This window comes from Botryllus schlosseri, chromosome 3, assembly GCF_051294905.1.
Source record: "Botryllus schlosseri isolate E-star chromosome 3, Bs_hap1, whole genome shotgun sequence".
NCBI classification, from domain to species: Eukaryota; Metazoa; Chordata; class Ascidiacea; order Stolidobranchia; family Styelidae; genus Botryllus; species Botryllus schlosseri.
In genome coordinates, this window is record NC_137238.1 from 29,557,505 (window position 1) to 29,577,167 (window position 19,663).

General features: G+C 40.7%; 2 protein-coding genes across 5 annotated transcripts in view; both read left to right on the plus strand.

The window, feature by feature from the left end:
* LOC145435023 (baculoviral IAP repeat-containing protein 2-like) overlaps positions 1-19,663 on the plus strand; it is a 406,058-nt gene that overhangs the window by 114,270 nt on the left and 272,125 nt on the right. The window lies entirely within an intron of this gene.
* On the plus strand, positions 10,088-18,078 carry LOC145436537 (cytochrome P450 2C44-like). The gene is made up of 9 exons (XM_080313899.1): positions 10,088-10,360; positions 10,426-10,571; positions 11,963-12,065; positions 13,127-13,236; positions 13,303-13,424; positions 13,497-13,618; positions 16,680-16,824; positions 16,886-17,046; positions 17,761-18,078. The coding sequence occupies exons 1-9, from the start codon at positions 10,088-10,090 to the stop codon at positions 18,076-18,078; spliced, it is 1,500 nt and encodes a 499-aa protein (XP_080170025.1).

Here is a 19,663-nt window from a genome sequence, read left to right on the forward strand (position 1 = left end):
AATTGTTGTTGTTGTTCAAAGTAAGTCATTCTCCTGTGCCCCCTATCACTATTCCTCACTAGCTGATACGGCTTCGGCGATGGCAATATCTTTGCATGGAGGAAGAATGTGATGATTTGAATGGGTATATTGCCTTGATGAGCAATGTCACACCACTGCCAAGACCGAGACGCTTGAAAAACGATTTCGGCTGTCCAAAAGACCATGGTCTACGAGGCGATAGTTTTCCAGCAAATACCGTGTCTAGCTAACCCCAAAATCTATTCATTAGTCCAGGGTAGCCAATCTGCGAGAGTAAAGAAAAATTATGCGGCCGTCGATACTTAATTCAACTATATGATGTGTTGGCGGTCTTCAATATGCAAATTGAATTTACGAATTGACTGCCTAATTAATGAGAGACTTTAATTTATTCTTGAAATTTTCTTCGCGTTACGCGCGGTTCAATGCGAGTTGATTTCGATTTTAATATAGTAGTGTCCTTTGTCATCTGAGTCCCACTGTACAGATGTGAACCGCAGAGCAGAGTGATGCGTTCCATAACGGAATACCAATTTGTAATCGTGTTCTTCTCATCACGAAGGAAAATTGTTTCTGGTAGGCCTACGTAGGAGCGAATCCAATATCTTTCTACTATACCGATAATCCTGATGGGAGGTCAAGAATTACCAGCATGCAGCAAAGGGGACTAATATCAATTGATTTACCCGAAGATGCAGCACAGCAATAAATACTTTCCTAAATTTTCGAAGACACCCCCTGAATCTAATCTACCGGTGAATCTGAGCACATGGGCTGAGACAAGATATATATATTTGACAGTAATATGTCAAACTATACTAATATTAATGACGAAATTCACTCAAAGATGTGAAAAAATTATCGCGCTTCGCGCGGCTACAGAGCGTATCACTGTGGCTGTTCATAACATGGGTACGCACGGCTGCGGTGCGCATAGAAAGCCGATATGAGTACATAGTTTAGTCCCGATTGTACCGGCAATGGTTATGGACAGTTTAACGTGGGTATTTGGCCCTCAGTTAGTTCATTACGATTGAGCACTGGAATGCGACCGCAGGCTACATAAGTAATCAAAATGCGGCCGTCAATAGCAAAAAGGTCGGCCACCCCTGTTTAGTTACTGCAGAGTGTTGTCAGGTATCGTGCGCTGCTCATATAGCTCAAAATATGATGAAATTGATGATCATGATAAGTTTTGTTGTATTTGTATTTTTCAATCAAATGTTATTTCTATTGCGGTAAGTCGCCCGTGTAAGAGAGCACAGCGTTGTACTGACGTATAGTTATCAAAACGTGGTTGTTAAACGTCATTGCCTATTGTTCTCTCGATATTGAAGTCATGCGGCCCGCGGCCTCTAGAAATTTTTAAAAGCGGCCCGTGACCCGTTTTGAGTAGGCGACCCCTGGTCTAAATTGAAGGACACGATAATAAGGTGTATGTATGCAATGGCGAAATAATATTGCTGCGATCTGCATTTAAATAACAGGTATTCCGTGAGTGTGTCGGCTATCAGCCTCCACTTATGTCCAGAGATGGTCCCACTTTAGTAGAACTAGAAGTAATGTCCTAAATTTCAATTCAATTGAAAAGAATTAGCTATTTAAAAAGCCAGGATTGTAGCCAAGTCACAAGTCAATCTCACTTTTATAGTTTTGACTCGACTGAATTCACCACCGAGTCAAGTCCGAGTCCAAGTCAGTGAGTAGAGGGTTGAGTCCCAGTCATAGTGTTGTGAGTTGAGTCCGAGTCCAAGTCATTGTGTTCAATGTTCAGTTTTGATTTCAGTCCGGTTCAACCCATAATCTTCAACTCTGCTCGAGTGATGTTGAACGGCTCGCATTCATACTATCGTAATTTTCCTCAGTTCTAACAGTTTCTGGCCCTATTTTCCAAGTATCAAGACTGATAGACGAAATACCAATAATGTGGTGACTTTACTATTCTTCGAAGTTACAATGTAATATCTGTCTTGGCCGTCCTAGTCTCGATTCATACGACTTGGTTCGGGTCAGGCACAATGACTCGAGTACAAGTCGAGTCACCAGAAATCGTGACTCGAGTCATTACAACCCTGCCAAATGTATATAAAAACTACTTCAAGTGCAAGTCGAAATGAGTTAAGCAGCTTACAAAACTAGATTTGAGTGGGTAGCATACTTTCGGCAGATAATCTTCTTGACTAACGTGAAATGATCAATGACACTAAACAATAAAAGATAGTGGCAATGTTAGCAAATATATTCATTCATAATGATACCGGTGCTATTTGCCCAGTTATAATGACACTCTTAAGTATGATGCAAGCACATCCCATAACTGCTTTATACTTTTCAAAATCTAAAGTCGAAACATTCATTTTTCTTCCTAAACAAATTAATAGGTACAAGTAGAAGTAGCCTAGTCTAAAAGATAACCATTTAAATAAATATTCCAAGTATACTCAAAACCTAATGGAGTGCTGCGAAAGCTAAAACTAGCCTACTTCATTGCTGACCAACTCTGCTTATATCCTATCGCGAAGTGAGACAAACAAAGCTAAAGGTCCAACGATATACCGTATTGTCAGCACCAGATGAACGGGTTCATTGCGTACAACCGTAAAAAGAATACTTGAAGGAAAACGCAAATTAAATAAACTCGTGGGTTACGTCTTTCGGTTCGGCTATGATCAAAACATAATATGATGCATTTCTACATTTGGGTTATCAACTATAGAGTTATGAAAAAACTTGGATGATTAAACGATCCTATATTATACCAAGAATATGGTCGTGAAAATGATTTGGAAGCAATATTGTTTTGTATATTTCAAGACAAATACTTTATTCATCGCAAAACTACACTTTTTATGCCGAACGTACGAATATGAACGCACGACCGTTCGTATTTCGCCAGCCCATTTCCGATTGTGGTCGATTACTCACTTACAAGTTTTTACAATATGAGACCCAATTTTGTCAAACTTTCACTTTGAATTCTACTATTATGTTGCCATTTTCCGTGTCGCAGTGATGGACCGGTATATATATACTCTTGATTTCTTAACTACTCGAATAACTGGATGTACTGATATGTGATCCTAGTCTTAGCATCGAATCGCAGTGTTACACGAAACTTTATGATTATGCGATTATGCCGGGTGTATATGTTTCACAATTATATATGCATTTTTTTGTGTAGGCCTACCTCTAGCGATCATAAATAAACCCGCTACCGGAACGCCGCCTCGTATTAGTTGGATTGAGAATACTAGCTTAACCAGGAAAAGACGAAGAATTCATTTGACATAGTACGGTTTTCTATAGGACTACGTGACGGAAAATAGATAGGCATAGAAGTCCCTATACGCTATTCACATTATCACACGATGTCGATACAATTTGGGTTCGAAATCTATTTACATCACAACATAACACATTGTGACAGGATGAGGACGTCGAAGCTCGAAGATGATTAGTTGTCTGCTTGATTAACAGTTTGATTACCTACTGATTAGGGTTACCATATTTTGGAAATCTAAAAAGAGGACACTTTTTCAGAAATTTGAGACTTGCAAAACCGGAGAATTCTCAAAAATCGGTGAATTTTTCCCACTTTGTGATCGGTTGACTAAAAAAAGATCAACTTTCCGCTCAGAGCTCAAAATACCGTTTCTTCCTCCACATTGCCGGGTGGTTGACTAAAAAATTATAAAAAGGTCAACTTTTCGCCCAACCGGAGCGTCACTTCTGTGCTAATTTACGGCATATCACTCGCATTTTACTCTAAATATGACCTGAATTTTCAAAAAAGAGGGAGAAATCTCAAAAAAAGAGGACAAAAGGGCGTCATCCGAGGACACTTTCAAAAAAGTCAAAAAAGAGGACACATCCTCTTAAAAGAGGACGTATGGTAACCCTACTACTGATAGATGTGAAACATATGTTTGCAGGGTTGGGCAACTGAATAAAGACTAGCAATTTCTTAGCGTTTAGTAAATAGATGTTACAGCTGACGGCCCTGGCGCAGAAATTATTCAGATTGGTCTTAAATGAAGCTATACCGTCGCACTGGGATTGGAAAAAGCCAAATATTGTAAGCTACGTGGATGTAGATTTGTAGATGTATATACTGGCTCGTATAGAGACCCTCTATGTTGATATCCTTCATTGCAATGTTCATTTCAGAGCAACTGGCAATCACGGATCGTGTGTGCTATGCAATATTGAAGAACCCCAGAAAGCATTGAACATTGATATCCAAGTTAATAATATCTGATTCGAGCTAGATATATCCTCCAAACTTCGGATATTCCTAGGTTTGGTATAAGATCAGTGACTGTGTCGATATGTAATAGCCATGCGCTGTACTGTCATCCATGACAGTCATCGATGCTTCGAAAGGTGTTGCGTCCTTTACATTTAACTTCCTTTGGCCACAGAACGTATTTCGATTTCTCCTCGACCCAATGTTAGCAGAGTATCCAGAGCATTTTTTGTCTTGGATTAGTTAGGATAAAATGCAGGAAATTACAATGCGTCTTCTAGCCACTTCAGTGAATGCTTGGAAATTGTTCCAAATGCAAATATAAAACTTTACATCGTGCATGGGCACATGTTTTACGTCGGCTACAGCTGTCGCATAATATGTAAAATGGAAAGTCATATATATATATTATGTTATGTCGCTCACACAACTAATGTAAAAATTCTCAAAGTAGACCTATCGAATATCCTATTAGACTCAACATCAACTCCCAAATTTTTTACACGCTTTAATCCAACTTCAAAAATGTTATTGGCACCGCGCGCGATTCAGTGTGGCCTCATATATCGCTTTAAATATACAGTTAGGGTTATGGATGGTAGTGTCCACCAGAGATGAGCATGGATTAGGATTAGGTTTTGAAAAAACAGGATTTGTGAAATTTTGTCGGATTTGGATTGGATTAGGATTACAGATTTTTTTCTGAACGGATTAGGATTGGATTTACCGATTTTCTGGGAGATTAATATGTCGTGTGGCGAATTGCGACACACTTTATTAACATCAGTTCTTGATGTACTTATAGTACACTACACTATGGTTCACTCGGTGCAAATGAACATGAGAGGTGCGGCCCTATGCTAAGTTATCTTAAATCAAGAGAATCGTTGGTTGTGACAGTAAACCTTCCAATCACTCCCTTGCATAAATTAGCATTTTTTCTGAATTTCAAGTTAGAATCGGATTAGGACTGGATATGGACTATAAAATGAAAAAGTTATGGATTAGGTTTTCGATATGGATTTGAAGTTTCGGATTTGGATTGGATTAGGACTTAGAAATTCCAAATCCGCTCATTTCTGGTGTCTACACAATCTGAGCCCCACCGTACAAATGTAAACCACCGAGAAAAATGATACGGCCAATTAAGAAATACCATCTTTGACTTGTGTCGGTCTCACGAATCAAAGATAAAAGATAACTGTTTGACAATAATATATGCCTTGTGATACTATCAATATTATGAACAAAATTCATTCAGAAAACAGCGCGACTAGACGCTTTTCATGACAATACTGTACGCCGGAATATTGCTATACGCTGTATATGTAATCGAAATGCGGCCTGGAACTGCAAAAAGGTGTTTCACCGTTGCTCTACAGCAGTGGTTCTCAACCTTTTTGGCTTCGCGGACCCCTTTTGACCGTCACGGACTCTCGCGGACCCCCTCAAGTTTTAGTTCAATTTTAGCTCTATTATGGTGCAACCTTCATCTGTTTTGTGCAAATATGAACTGTAGGCTTGTGATAAACAGCATAATAATAATTATTCTTGAAAAAAACATGATGCTATTTATTTACAAATTGGTAGCCTTTTATTATTTTATTAATTTTGCTGCTGTATTTCTTGAAGTACGTGGTCGTATCTTGAAAATCCGCGTCGTCGTTTTGATATGAACGAGGAGTGCCGGAAACCATTTCCGTAAAGATAGATGGAGGCTAATGCAATATTAACGCATAACGCTTCCGAAGATACTTTTGGTGTGGTCGCAACATTTATGGCACCAAAATGAGGAAACATATATTTTATGAACATATCACGCCCAGCATCTAGCGCAGGGACAGGCAACATACGGGCCGCGGGTCGGATTCGGCCCGCGACGGCATTTTGATCGACCCGCAGAGAGTTTCTACCGTCAAAGTGAAATCCTAATCTAAAAGTATAGACAAATTTAATGCGCCAAAGAATGGATCCAAGTTTTCCAACCTGAGAAAGACTGTCATGAAACGACTTGTTCTGTTCGGGTTTACATATATATATTTACGAGGAAACATATTCGACCATGAACAATTAAACATTAACAAGACAAGGCTGCATACCAATATAACTGGTGATATGAATGACAGGGTTGGAGCGTAATGCTTTGATAGCAACGAAACACTCCATGTTCATCAAAAAACCAGCCTTGTCGATAGGGCATCCTCAATAAGAATGCACCAAATCTGATAGCCAAGCTTTAAGAGCTGGTATATCAATGTCCGATTTATGACGAATGTCAGCCGAAAATATTCGGGTTCATTTCAATATGAATATACTATTCAATCGTATATTGAAGTTCTGTACCTCCAAGAAGCTGTTCAAATAGCGGTTATGTATATTACAGGATATAATGGGTCTGGTGGCGAGGTTTCAATTCCGGCAATGGGACAAATTAGGAAAATGCTTCGGAAATTTTTATTTCAAGCCACTGTTCACTAATTTGATGAGACTGACAACTTCAAATCGAGAAGGTTTCGCAGATATTACGAAGTCACCCTGATTGACGTTACTATCGCCATATTTTTATTTTTTCCACAAACCCCAACAAAGCGTCTCTAAACAGAAATATGTTTCTATTAGCAGGTTATTGAAAAATTGGCAATTAAAATGAATTTCGACACTGCGATAGTCAGACGATTATTATGATGATATGAGTCATGAGGTTTTAGCAGTTGTGGTGCGAAACTGCCTTATGCTTTCTCAAATTAAAAAAATAAAAATAAAAATTAGGTTATCAACCATTCTAAAAGTTTAGAGGTCTCGCGGACCCCCTGAAATTGCTTCGCGGACCCCTAGGGGTCCGTGGACCCCCGGTTGAGAACCGCTGCTCTACAGCAATGGTTATTTCACACTAAGCACATAATCATGTCTTTGTATAGTTTTCTGACATATCCTAGCGCGGGTCACACTTTCACTCTAACTAGGGTTTTGTAGTAGAATATCCGCATAGCTTAGGTGGTGGTGACAAGTCTAGAAATGATAGCGAATTAGCGATACGACATGGCGAAATGATTAGTGTAGTAAAAGTGCCCGCCTAAGGCGGATGATATAGGCTATTTAGATATTGGCAGTGAATAAGTTACGTTATTGATGTTTGAAGTAGGGTAAAGGTCATGAAACCATACACGTTTCATCTGCATCGCTGGATAATATGACGTGTACTGATTTCAGTTCGGGAAATTTACCAACGGCGGATGTATTCAAGATATGACCTCATATCGACATCAATCATTTGTACGTGAGTTCGGCAACATATGGTCCGCTACGATCAAGTTCTTGTATATATTTTGCTGCAACTATGACAATCAAACGAACATGCGCCCGTCACGACACTCTGCTTAATATGTCATTTTCGAACGCAAGCTCCCGGTGGGATAAAGAATAGGGGATAAAGTGTTCACGACATATATTGTCAGGTAAACCATAGTTTATGGTACACAATTTTGCTTTCGCGTCAATTCCTACCGGTGAAAACGAGTCAAATACACTAATACACCGGTGATATCTCGCAGGAGTGGATTCGGTGTTGTCCCCACCCCCAAGTAGCCACGAATATAAGTAGGGCACATCCCTTGGATGTATACTTCCGTAACGAATGACAAACTAGACTCGTTCAAAATTGATTTGAAAGCAAAATTTGATGGCAGAATGTACCAATGGCCAAAATTGCACCATCTGATGGAAATTTGGTAAATACACCGATGTTCGGCCATGAATCTAGTATACAATATGTCAAGGTGTATGCCCAAGCCATTCTACAAAATGAACTCATAAACTTTCCCGATTTTCACTTTACATCTTGGACCAGGGGTGGGCAAACTTTGAGCTCGCGGGCCGCATTCAACATCTGAATCCATTTGCGGGTCGCGCTATGGCTATATAAAATTGGGATTATAAAATAAAACGAATATGCATATGAGGACATGAATATATTATATATGCATATTTAAAACAATCCAAACATTGCTTTGATGATATGGTACACGCGTCTGAAACAGTGGCGATATTTCATAGGCTGGTCGACCTCAATAACCATTAACCAGTTTGTCAAAACTAACGAGATGAAATTCGGTCGTCCCGATTCTTAGAACAAGATTGACATTTAAATCTGTGAGCAGCAATCTGTTCATAGATTTATTAATTCCACTTTTGGACCACACAATGCTGACAGCACCATAACCATGTTAGCTTCGAACACGCTTCTACCATGTAACCCCCCTTATGATGGTAAAAGATTTCGCGACCCCATTATCGTCATATTACATAACGCAACCAGCAGGATGCTAGCAAACCTAACGCATGGTTCGATGCCATGGGAGGTTACGACTGTGGATGAGAGGTTTTAGGAAATTCAGACTAAATACAGATGAATAACTGTCCAGTGGCCATGAGAAGCAAATCGCGTGTGTCGCGAAAAAAATGTTCAGTCGAGCTCAGCTTCGCGCCCCTTCCAGATGCTTTCACGCCCCCAAGGAGGTGCGTCTCCGGTTTGAGAACCACTGCCTTAGTATTATCATGGTAGAATATACTGAGAAAAAGTTTAATCAAGTCCCTGCAATAATTCGATTTTTAGTACGCGTTTTATAAATATTTTTAATAAGTTTAATTATACTCTCGCGGGCCGCACGGAACGATGTGCGGCCTTCGGGCTTTAGTTTGCCCACCCCGTCTTAGACAAATATAGATTAGTTTTCGCTGTTGCGCTCTCACATGTACATTCAAGGGCATGCGTAATAGGGTTGCATTTAAAACAAATGGCTACACATGTTCGTCTCCTAGTCTCCCATTTATTTGTCTTCACTGCAAATCCCTGCACTGTACGCACATTCTCACATGTGGCGACTGTGTATACTGGAACCTCGCAGTCGTCGTTACCTGGTTATTGCCGGATATTCACTATAGCGTGACAAAAGTGATGAAACAATTCATCCATACGTGTTGCACGACGACAAGGCTGAAGTTAGAATTTTATACCAGTGTTCAGTGTTCACCTTAAAGAAAACTTCAGTACGAGGTTCGTATTAGTAAAATCGGTTCGGATGAAAGCTACATTTCAACACACGACAATGAAAAGCACACCAGCTTTAGATCACTGCCGAAAATCGTCTTCGATCGTACGCCGGTTTGAACTTTGGACTCATCGAACGTGTCTCATGAAAATTCGTTGCTTCGGGGAATTTAACCATCATGAAACTTCCAAAATCATATATTTCAAGCCTATAATCTGCGGATGTAAACTAGAGGAAAGTTCAAACGTGCAAATCGTGAACACTGAACATGTATAGGCTTATCGCGCTGGTCGACTTACTGTAACTCGGTGAAAGTTCATATCGTTTGATGACTCAAAATAGATTGGAAGCGTCTGCATCATACACTTCCTATGAGGTAATTGCTGCAAAATATATTTCTTTCAATTTCAGGGCCTCTGCTATAAATATGGCGCCAGATTTCATTGTAGCAGTGAATGTACGCTGGATCGGTACAAAGAAGACATCATCAGCTTCGCGCTATTAAGTCTAGGTCAAAAAACCTTGCCGCCGAACGCTACTGATAAAAACTCATTGGCAGGTAGTATTGAGAGAATTGAGACTGTAAACAAGGTAGTGCTTGTAAAATACGTCTTTGGAATGCATTTATTTTTGCTCGTGGTATATCTTATGGCTTACTAACCACACTCAACCTTGTGGTAGTATACTCAACGTGTGGACAGTGCTTGTAATCGGAATTTATCTTGGTAGAATCATTTAAGAATATTTGATTATACTGATACGCAAAAACGACATGGATGCAATTAAGGATTTCGTGACCTTTGAAGTACTGGTGCGGGCTCTATTGGTAGTCATTACCACGGCGGTATTGTACGCGAGAATCCGCAAAGAGAATCGAATGCCGCCCGGTCCTATGGGCATTCCATTACTGGGATACTTGCCATTTAAAGGCAAACGGCCAGCGCTCACATATTTCAACCTGTCGAAGAAGTACGGACCGGTTATCTCGTTGAGGATGGCGAATAGAACGGTCGTTGTGTTGAACGACTTTGATTCGATACAGGAGGTACTCTCACATTGTTCTGTCATTATGCGTTATGTTCTTGTGACGCATGACTGTCGTGTCTTTAGGCTCTTGTCAAGAATGGAAACGTGTTTTCCGGTCGCCCTACGCTGGCTAACGTCGTGGAGGCCGGTGCTGGCGTTGGTATTGCGACGAGGACTTACGATGGAAACTTCAAGAAATTGAGAAAATTTGCTTTAACGACTTTGCGAAGGTAAGGTGTCAGTAGTAGTTTAGGAATGGTGGGAACCCCTGCAAGGTTCTGGATCGCCTGAACGCCAACCTTTTTGAAAGGTTGTATGTGAACGCGAGCGTGAACACGAACCTATGACGTCTCGTGACGTCATATTGCTAATTCTAACCTTACATTTCCGAAAAGAAAATATTAATGTACGCGATACCCAGTGGTGGCTTTTGGGGTGGGCGAGGTGGGCGGTCGCCCGCCCCCCCCCCGGTCGAAGGGCCCCCCCTCTTTGATTTAAGCGTTTTTTTCAAGGATTATAGCGAATAAATGTGGAAATCCGTCTACCAATCAAGAAGATGATTTCGTATAGATATGTCAATGATCATCAAATCCCTGGATTTGTTTAAGAAAAGTCCCATATCCCGATAATTCCCACGTCTTTGCATGCCGTAGAATTACTTAGTTTGGATGTAGTCAATAATTATACTAACAATATAATGTAAAGGGGGTCTGGGGGGCGGAGCCCCCCAGAAATTACGATTACGTACTTATAGGGGGCCCCCGGGAAGTCTCGCCCAGGGCCCCCCATTCGTAGGGCCACCACTGGCGGTACCTATCGACAACTCAGGCCTCATTATGCCACAATGCAGTAGTACATGATCACTTTTTAAATATCACTAACTGTATCGACTCATTCAACTGGAACAATTAACTGTTATCAATGAACAAACATTGAATACCTTAAACTCAATATCTTCCATCGCTTGCAATTTCGTCTAGGACTTGCAAGGAAATATAAGGTTACGTATTAACGGCCTAGGCTAGAGCAGTCAATGTATTCGGCGTCTGACTATTGCTACATTGATATTGATCAGAGTGTAAAGCAGATTTGTATACTTGCTGCCAATATATTGTCATAAACAAGTTATACAGTAGCCCACACCGTAATCGCACGGATTTGGTTTCTATGATACAATCAACATATCAAATCAAGATTGATCCCCTCGTTCGTTCTTGATGTTGTGTGATTGCGGGCCAAGCAAACAGTCGCTAAATAGTAACAAACAGAAAGCTGAATATTTCAAACACTATTTTATAACAAGGCAAGTAAAATTATTGAAATTGGCAAAGTGTATGTGCGTTTAAAGTGTAATTGTTTTAATACTGCCAGCGCCATGTGGAGAGTGGTCGTAAGTTGAAATGCAGAAAATTTCAACCAAAGATGTTATGAGGGCGTGAACAATTGTATTAGTTTTAAAAGGTTCATAATGCAGAACCTACTAAGGTTCGTTTGTGAATGAGAAACCTCTAAATTTCCGAGGTTCACACACAGAGCGCGAACGCGAACCTCACGTTCACACCATCGCTAACCAGTACTCGAATTAGCGTGGTCTACTAATTCGGTCGACGCATTTTTGCAGTTTCGGTTTGGGTAAGAAAAGCATGGAAGAGAAGATTAACGAGGAGATACGATGCTTCATGGACTTGTTGCGTTCCAAAAATGGAGAAAGTTTCAACGAACATGTACGTTTTTTAGCCCAGCGGGCTCGCGTGTTTCTTGAGTAATTCGGCTGGCAGAAATAGCAGACCGCGCAATCACATAGTTCTCTGCTGTAGACGATTCAAATGCTGTTACATATGTCTATGTCTTTGTATAATTGTAAATATATACTCTATCGTTCTCAAACTCTTTACAGCACGACCCAAATCTCATTTTTCTAAGCGTCTCGTGACCCCAGCCCTACACGTTGAAAAAATGCAATACGTCATTCAGTTCGACATGAAACAGAGAAGATACTGCCGTACTGGTAGTCGTAGGCAAAGCTCTTCATAAATGCTATATATTAATCGATAAAGAAACATATGGTCCCCTACTATTTTCAATCAGAATGAGTTTAAATAAGTAACCAACGTCGTGGATCTGAAAATGTAAGCACCACTATAACTGTGGTTGCGCGAAGTTTCGTCTAAATCAAGCTACCGAGTGAAATCTTAAAATACAGGTATACTTGAAATTAGCGTTGTCGAGACCCACATTTCACCTTCCGGGATCCATACTGCAGAAACACTGGTATATTTGTTGGTTGTATAGATGCATAGGCGCGATGGACTCAGAAATCGGGGGAATCGGTCAATTGAAACTAACGTGATTTTCTATTCGGATACATTTTGGTTATGAGTTATCACAGATATTGGTGAGACCATCATCGAGGTTACTTTTATGGTGTTGACGGCATAATAGTATACATCAATGTAATATACAGCAAGTACGAGTTGTAGCGTGAGAAAAAATAATCGATACGACAGATTTGGCGTTGTCGGAAGGGGCCGTTCATACTTTCATTTGTGTACCTTGGAGTCGACTTTTAGTTAACTGCGCCAGCCAAGGCTGTGTCAACAAAAGAAGTATTCGGAATTTCATGCTGGTAACGTCATATTTTTGATACGATTGTTGATTTACAATGTTCTTTCCAATTATCTACTAGTTGCTGACGATTACCCCTGACGAGTATCAGTCGAAAATATTCGGTTATATTTCATTATGAATATACTGTTCGATTTTATATTCGTTGCATATTTTATAGACAGACTTTGCCACGTCAGTGTCAAACGTACTCTGCAACATCACATTGGGAAAGCGGTTTCCGTACGAAGACAAGCCTTTCCGAAAAATGGTGGACCTTGTGAACGAAAGGTACTGTAATAGTAGACGTTATATGGTGTACACTCAGTTTGCTAAGGCGTGCACACTTGTGGGCAGTTTCGCAGATAAATCCCTCGCATTCGCCATCACGTTAATCAACATATTTCCTGTCATGCGATTCATTCCCCCGATATCAACATACTACAATCGATTCCGCGATGGTTTATCATACAAGAGAGGTGAAAGAATTGGAATTTCTGTTCAAAGTATTCCCAGTGCAATATTCGGTATGTTTTGTAACGGTTATTCAGGTTTTATACGGGAATCGATCAAGGAACACAAGGAAGACTTTGACCCAGATCAGAGTCGTGATTTCATCGACGAATATCTAAAAGAAGTCGAAAAGGCTGGGGAAAACGACGCATGCTTCAACGTATGTGGATGATATGTTAACTATGGATTCTACGCTCATATAGAATTAACCGAGTGGAAATATTTGCGGAAGAAATTATGAGAAAGGCGTTATCTCTATATTAGGGTTACCATATTTTTGTGTGACAAATTATAGACTCTCTTTAGCGCCAGCTAGCGGATTTCAAAATGAGGTACGAGCACATTGTCGATCAATATGACATCACACTAGCAAAACTTTGTCTATCAACTATAGGTGGTCACGATCCGGTTCAGGATCATGTGGTTGTAAGTTGTAACCAGGGCCTAAGCCACATTTTTTCAGCCCTCTCCCGCCCAAATAAACACTGATCTTGGGCCCACAATAGGGTCATCGAATCAACTTCTGTGAGCTTACTATATTATTATTAATTCAAGGCATTTCAGTGGCGCTTATAGCCTTTTTCAGGCCTTGTGCACCACGACATGGATATTGTACAATGTACAGTTCAATGACATTGTATTTTTCAGTATCTTTCACTTTTTCTTTTTGCATCGTTCTTCAATTGCTTGGTAATCGTTCGCTTTTTCATTTCAATCTTCACACTTCATCGCACTCTCCCATGCATTCAACTTCGGGTCTCGGATGCCGACTTTTTGCAGCGTGGCTTACTGTGTTTCTGGGCTTTTCAAGACACTGTTAGTACAGCGGGATCAGCGACGAGGAGCCCAGATACACCTTCGACACATAGAAACTAGCCCGGACAAGGGTTCTAACCAACCACCATTGGTGTCGCAGCGCAGGCGATTCACACACTGCGCCACTCGCATCCCCATAGCTTACTATACGCATCTGGACGTTAAGTGACTTGAATGAGTTATATCAATAATATTGGTTCTTCCATATATTACCGTACAATTTTTATCCTCTCCCCGCCCACATGATAAGAGTTGACGGTACAGCTGGTGGAGGATGATGACTTCGAAAATGCAAGGAGCGTAATTGTACATGTACATCGTTCATGTCACACCGATAATATTATTTATCAGTCTAGTGCCGGTGCGCACTGCACCACTGAGCTATATAAACACCGCACATCCGGTGGTTTCTAACCTTTTATGGTCGCGACTCCATTTCCAATTTGAAAATGTTCCGTGGCCCAGCTCAAAATTTGATGAGCTGATTGCTAATTAAAGGTCGGCACCTTTGGCCAGACTGATTCACGGCTTATTTTGGAAGCTGATTACGCCTAACATCTTCGCGAACCCCAGAATAAAAGCAAACTACATACAGGTTTAGAACCACTATCTTTGAATAAAGCATCCAAACGGCCTGAACCGACTTTATGAATATACCGTTATATTGTAATTACAATTAGACTTATTTTCGTAACTGAATGTTAATTTCCTTTATTTTTGATCGCAGATTTTGCGAGGGTGGTAGTCCCCGTTTTAAAACGAATACATGTGATACGAAATCGCGCGGTGTGGGAAGAACATTTTTGAGCGTAACTTTGCCCAAAAATCAATTGTTTATGTCTATTTACGAAAAAAATTATGAGATTACTTCAAGCCTTCAAAATTCCGGACATTTGGGCATATTTTAGAAATTTCTCCTGGACGCAGTTCTAACAGTGAAATTCCGGACATGTCCGGGAAATTCCGGACGTATGGCAACCAATGTTCTTTCTAAGCTGCGCACGTGCGCAAATGCGCACTTTGTTTTTGGGGTATTCATGGTGTTTGTCGACTACTATCGTCATTGACACCAGGCCGATATTCTTCTTATTTCCCATAACTGCCGACTTATAGCACGGCCCACCTCTAAGCATTTTGTAAGACACCGCTGGCGCGGATGAGGTGGCGAGGAGGAGCCTAGGTAACCCTCCAACACTTAGTTATCGGAATTCGGAAGTCGACCTCGGTCGGAGTCGAACCCGCGGTCATTGGTGTTGCAGCCGCGGATGATACCACTGCGCTATCTCGCCACATGCAAATGCGCAGTGCTGACACGGTCTCCGCGCACAGGAAATCTAAGTTCCGCACAAAAAAATCCGAAGTAATGACCTTTTTTTAAATCGTTACGCACTGTTGTCCAAGGGTCTGCGCAGTGAGTTGGTGAGTGTTCGCACACTCGTCAAAAATTAGAGGGAACATTGATGGCAACCCTACTCTGTATTCAGTTTCAAGCGAGGATCCTCTGTCACGCATACAATTCAATTCGCCACTCTACTAACTAATAAAAATTTCCATATACTGCATGATCACGTTAAACGACATTTAAAGCTCTTATTTCAAACTTAATAAAACATAACAAGATTGAGATTCGTAACAGGACGCTGTCTCTGAATTCCCGTCCTAACAAAATTAGGCGCTCCGATGCGGCTGACTGTGTCTCATGTAACAACAGAAACCGCGGAACATATAGACTACTCATGATTAGTGCGATACTCAATGATTTGTGCGATACTCAATGGAAATGCGATACCGTACTGGAAATTAGAGTATCCTTCCCGATGCTGAATGTATAAACTAACGAATATACATTATGGAACAATACATTCATATTGCCATAAATCCGAATATTATCTGCTGAGATACCTCGGGGTATCTATGAGCAACTGCTGTAGTATATCATCAACATTGCATATCAAAAATCCATTCATCAAATATATCATGCTACCGTCATGAAAAGTCGAATAATCGAGGAGAACAGATGGCTTAACTCCATCCGTGGGCACAACTATATTGGCTTAATATGATGAATGTCGATTCCAAGGCGCATACGTCCGAAGCGATACGTCGGACGACCTCAAATTTACAACTTGAATAATTTACTCTTGAACTCATAATCATAGCATAACTTGTCTTCTCATTTTAAAATCAATCTCCACCACTAAAACCCTTGCCAATTCTATAATTTAATCTCCGCTTCATTTAGCCTATTACATACGAATAACAATCTGTTTGTGCATATACCAGTTTTGAGATGAAAAAGGAAATTTCAATAATAATAACTGCGAAAGTGCGAGCGCAAATGTATTACGATATACCATATAATTTCCACACAGATTTATGAACTGCAGGGTACCTCTATTTTACAGGAAGATCAGCTGACCTACGTTCTCGATGACTTGTTTTTGGCGGGAACCGAAACGACCTCCAGCACTCTGAGATGGTGCGTTCTTCTATTCGCGCATCGTCCCGACATCCAAACGAAGGTATCGGACGAAGTGCAAAGAGTAATCGGTCAGTTAAGAATCGAAATTCCGTTTCGCCTGTGTTAAAACGTTCTCTGTGTGGAACACAGGAGAGTCGCAACCAACTATGAAGCACCGGGACGAAATGCCTTACACTCGCGCTTTTCTGCACGAAATCACGCGCCACAGAACTCTCGCTCAGTTGGCATTGCCGCATTTGACCACTTCGGCAATAGAATTCAGGGATTTCCACATACCGAAAGATACAGTGGTGAGTTGCAAACATCAAGTTTACCCCAATTTTTTTACCCTTCTAGTCCATTAATGCCAGGCTCAGTGTAATCTCCATAGTTGGTCAGTGATGTGGTTCTTTAGTAATATTGAAGCAATTTTTATATGCTTCCACTAAATAGTTAAGTCGGTACATTTTTACACTACTTCCACTATTAATGCAACATTACTACCAAGCGTGACTGCTGACTGTTTCCCAGAGTTTGTGAATCAGAAAGTATAGTATTTGAGCAGATTTCTACCATTTTCATGGGCGAAATAACCATGTCAACTGGACAATACTGACCCCGCATGACAGGAAAAGGTTATCGAGCAGAGGTACAACTCGTGATTTCAAAATTTACATCAAGTTTCATCACGAATACTCGTATAACTAATTTCGTCGGCGATTATCTACGAAAAGTTATCCAATGTCTCCTCCCGATAAAATTCCGTAAACTTCCACTCACATTGGTACTCAGCTTCGACTGGAAATAGTATTGACATGTTTTAAAATAAATACTTCAACTTGTTCTCCAACGAGGTTGTAATGACTCGAGTCACGATTGTTTAGTGACTCGACTAGACACGATTCGTTTTTTCAAATGCGTAAAATGACTCTACTCGAGCCGAGTTGAATAGAGTGGGTTGAACATGATTGAACTCAAGTACTCCTTTGTTTACCAACTCCGTGTAACAATTACTTTTATACCAGGTCTTTCCGAATCTTTGGGCGGTTCATCACGACCCAGAAAACTTCGAAAAACCAGAGGAATTCGACCCGCAGAGATTCATCGACGAGGAAACGGGCGAGTTCCGCCCGCATAAGAAAGTCATACCGTTCTCAGTCGGGCCGAGATACTGTCTCGGCGAACAGCTCGCCAAAATGGAACTGTTCCTGTTCTTGACGAACATTGTGCAGAATTTCGTGATAGCGCGTGACCCCGAAAAGCCATTGCCGACCTTCGAAACCGGGGTTATCGGGGATGCGGAGGTGCCGCAGGCATATGAAGTGAAATATGTATCGCGATGACAGCGGGATACATATTAAAGTTTGAAGTCAGATACGCAATACAATACAAACTTATGAGAGTTATATGGCAAGTATTTTTGTTATATGTCGTTTTATTGATACCACACATTCCAGATGAGTAACATATATGATTGCATTGAGTCGGAGATTGTTCAATACGTAATCGCGTAGCAGCAGTGGTCTTCCGTAATGAAGTATACTTCTACCTTTCCCAAGCACTGAAGCAGGTTTCGCCTCAAGTAGGTTTGTTTCGAGATTACTTTCGTACGCGTAACACATTTCTTCGACATCAATCTACTTATTATTTACATCTTGAACTTTTCGAAAATATCGCGTAGTGCTTGGATTGGTTTGCATCAAATTTGTGAGTGGAAATATCATGAAACCGGGCAAAATAGTCCCACAGTATCGTGGTGACGGATCCTATTTACTTTCAAAATTTTGTGATGCCACGACTAAATTTTTAAATTATTTACTTCAGTATTTTTCAGATCTTACATTTTCTACTTCTACATAAAATAGTTTTATTATGTCTCAGTAATCCCTACTTCTACTTGTATTTGAGATCTGCGGCTTGACTCGTGGACAAAAGAGATATACCGCTATAACGGTATGTCAACCTGTAGTACTGTCAGTCGGATTTTGAGATACTCCCTCGGCCCAATGAATATGACTATCGTGACGGCATCATGATATTCTTGGGTGGCGTCTACTTAATGTTGAATCGTATTTGAAAATCGCCTAATCGAATCTAAACAGCATAACTTTTTTAATGAGCACTGGTCTTGCAATGCAATCGGCAATAATACAGCAACAATATTAATCTAGGTAGAATGTTATTGATTCCGCCGGCACGGCCAAGCTAGGTTGAGCTCATCGGGTTGTCACCGTGTATTTCGTCTCGTGTTGGTTCTCAATATATTTTGCATCAGGCTTTGGCATTGTACTGTACATGTTAACCAAATGCATTGATTTTTTCCTATATTACTTATCCGTATTGCTGCAGAGACTTTTTTGTCGAAATAAACTGTATTTCGGAATAATGTTTCGCCCATTACAGACCTCTCTATGGTAGCTGTTCTTTGAGATGCCGGTTCAGAACTATATGGGACAGATGTTGCTTCTGATGCGTAGGATTCTGGGGAATGATATCAGCTTAAACAAAATTTATTTCGAAATACCGGATCAGCGTTTCGCTCTGACACGCGGTTCGACGTAATTTCAACTGACACAGTATAAAGCAGGCGTTCCCACCGTGGTGCCCCAGGGCACCAAGTCTCCCGCAGGGGCCTGAAGAGTCGCACGTGGTGGTGGCAGTAGCGTCTATTATATCACAATCTTGTGGTGTTCTTGTCGGATAAAAAAAACTCAATAAAATGATACCAGTCGCGGATATTCAAATGGGAGATTTGAAGGTCGTAGCGGAGAAGGATTCCATGTGAACAGCAGTTGATCGTGGGTTATTCGACCTCAAGGAACATGCGACCAGTAGAGGTATGCAATGGATCACCGCAACAGCCATATTATAGTAAAGAAACTAAATTCTCCAATTTAAAAAAGAAACAAAAGATGACGGAATTATATA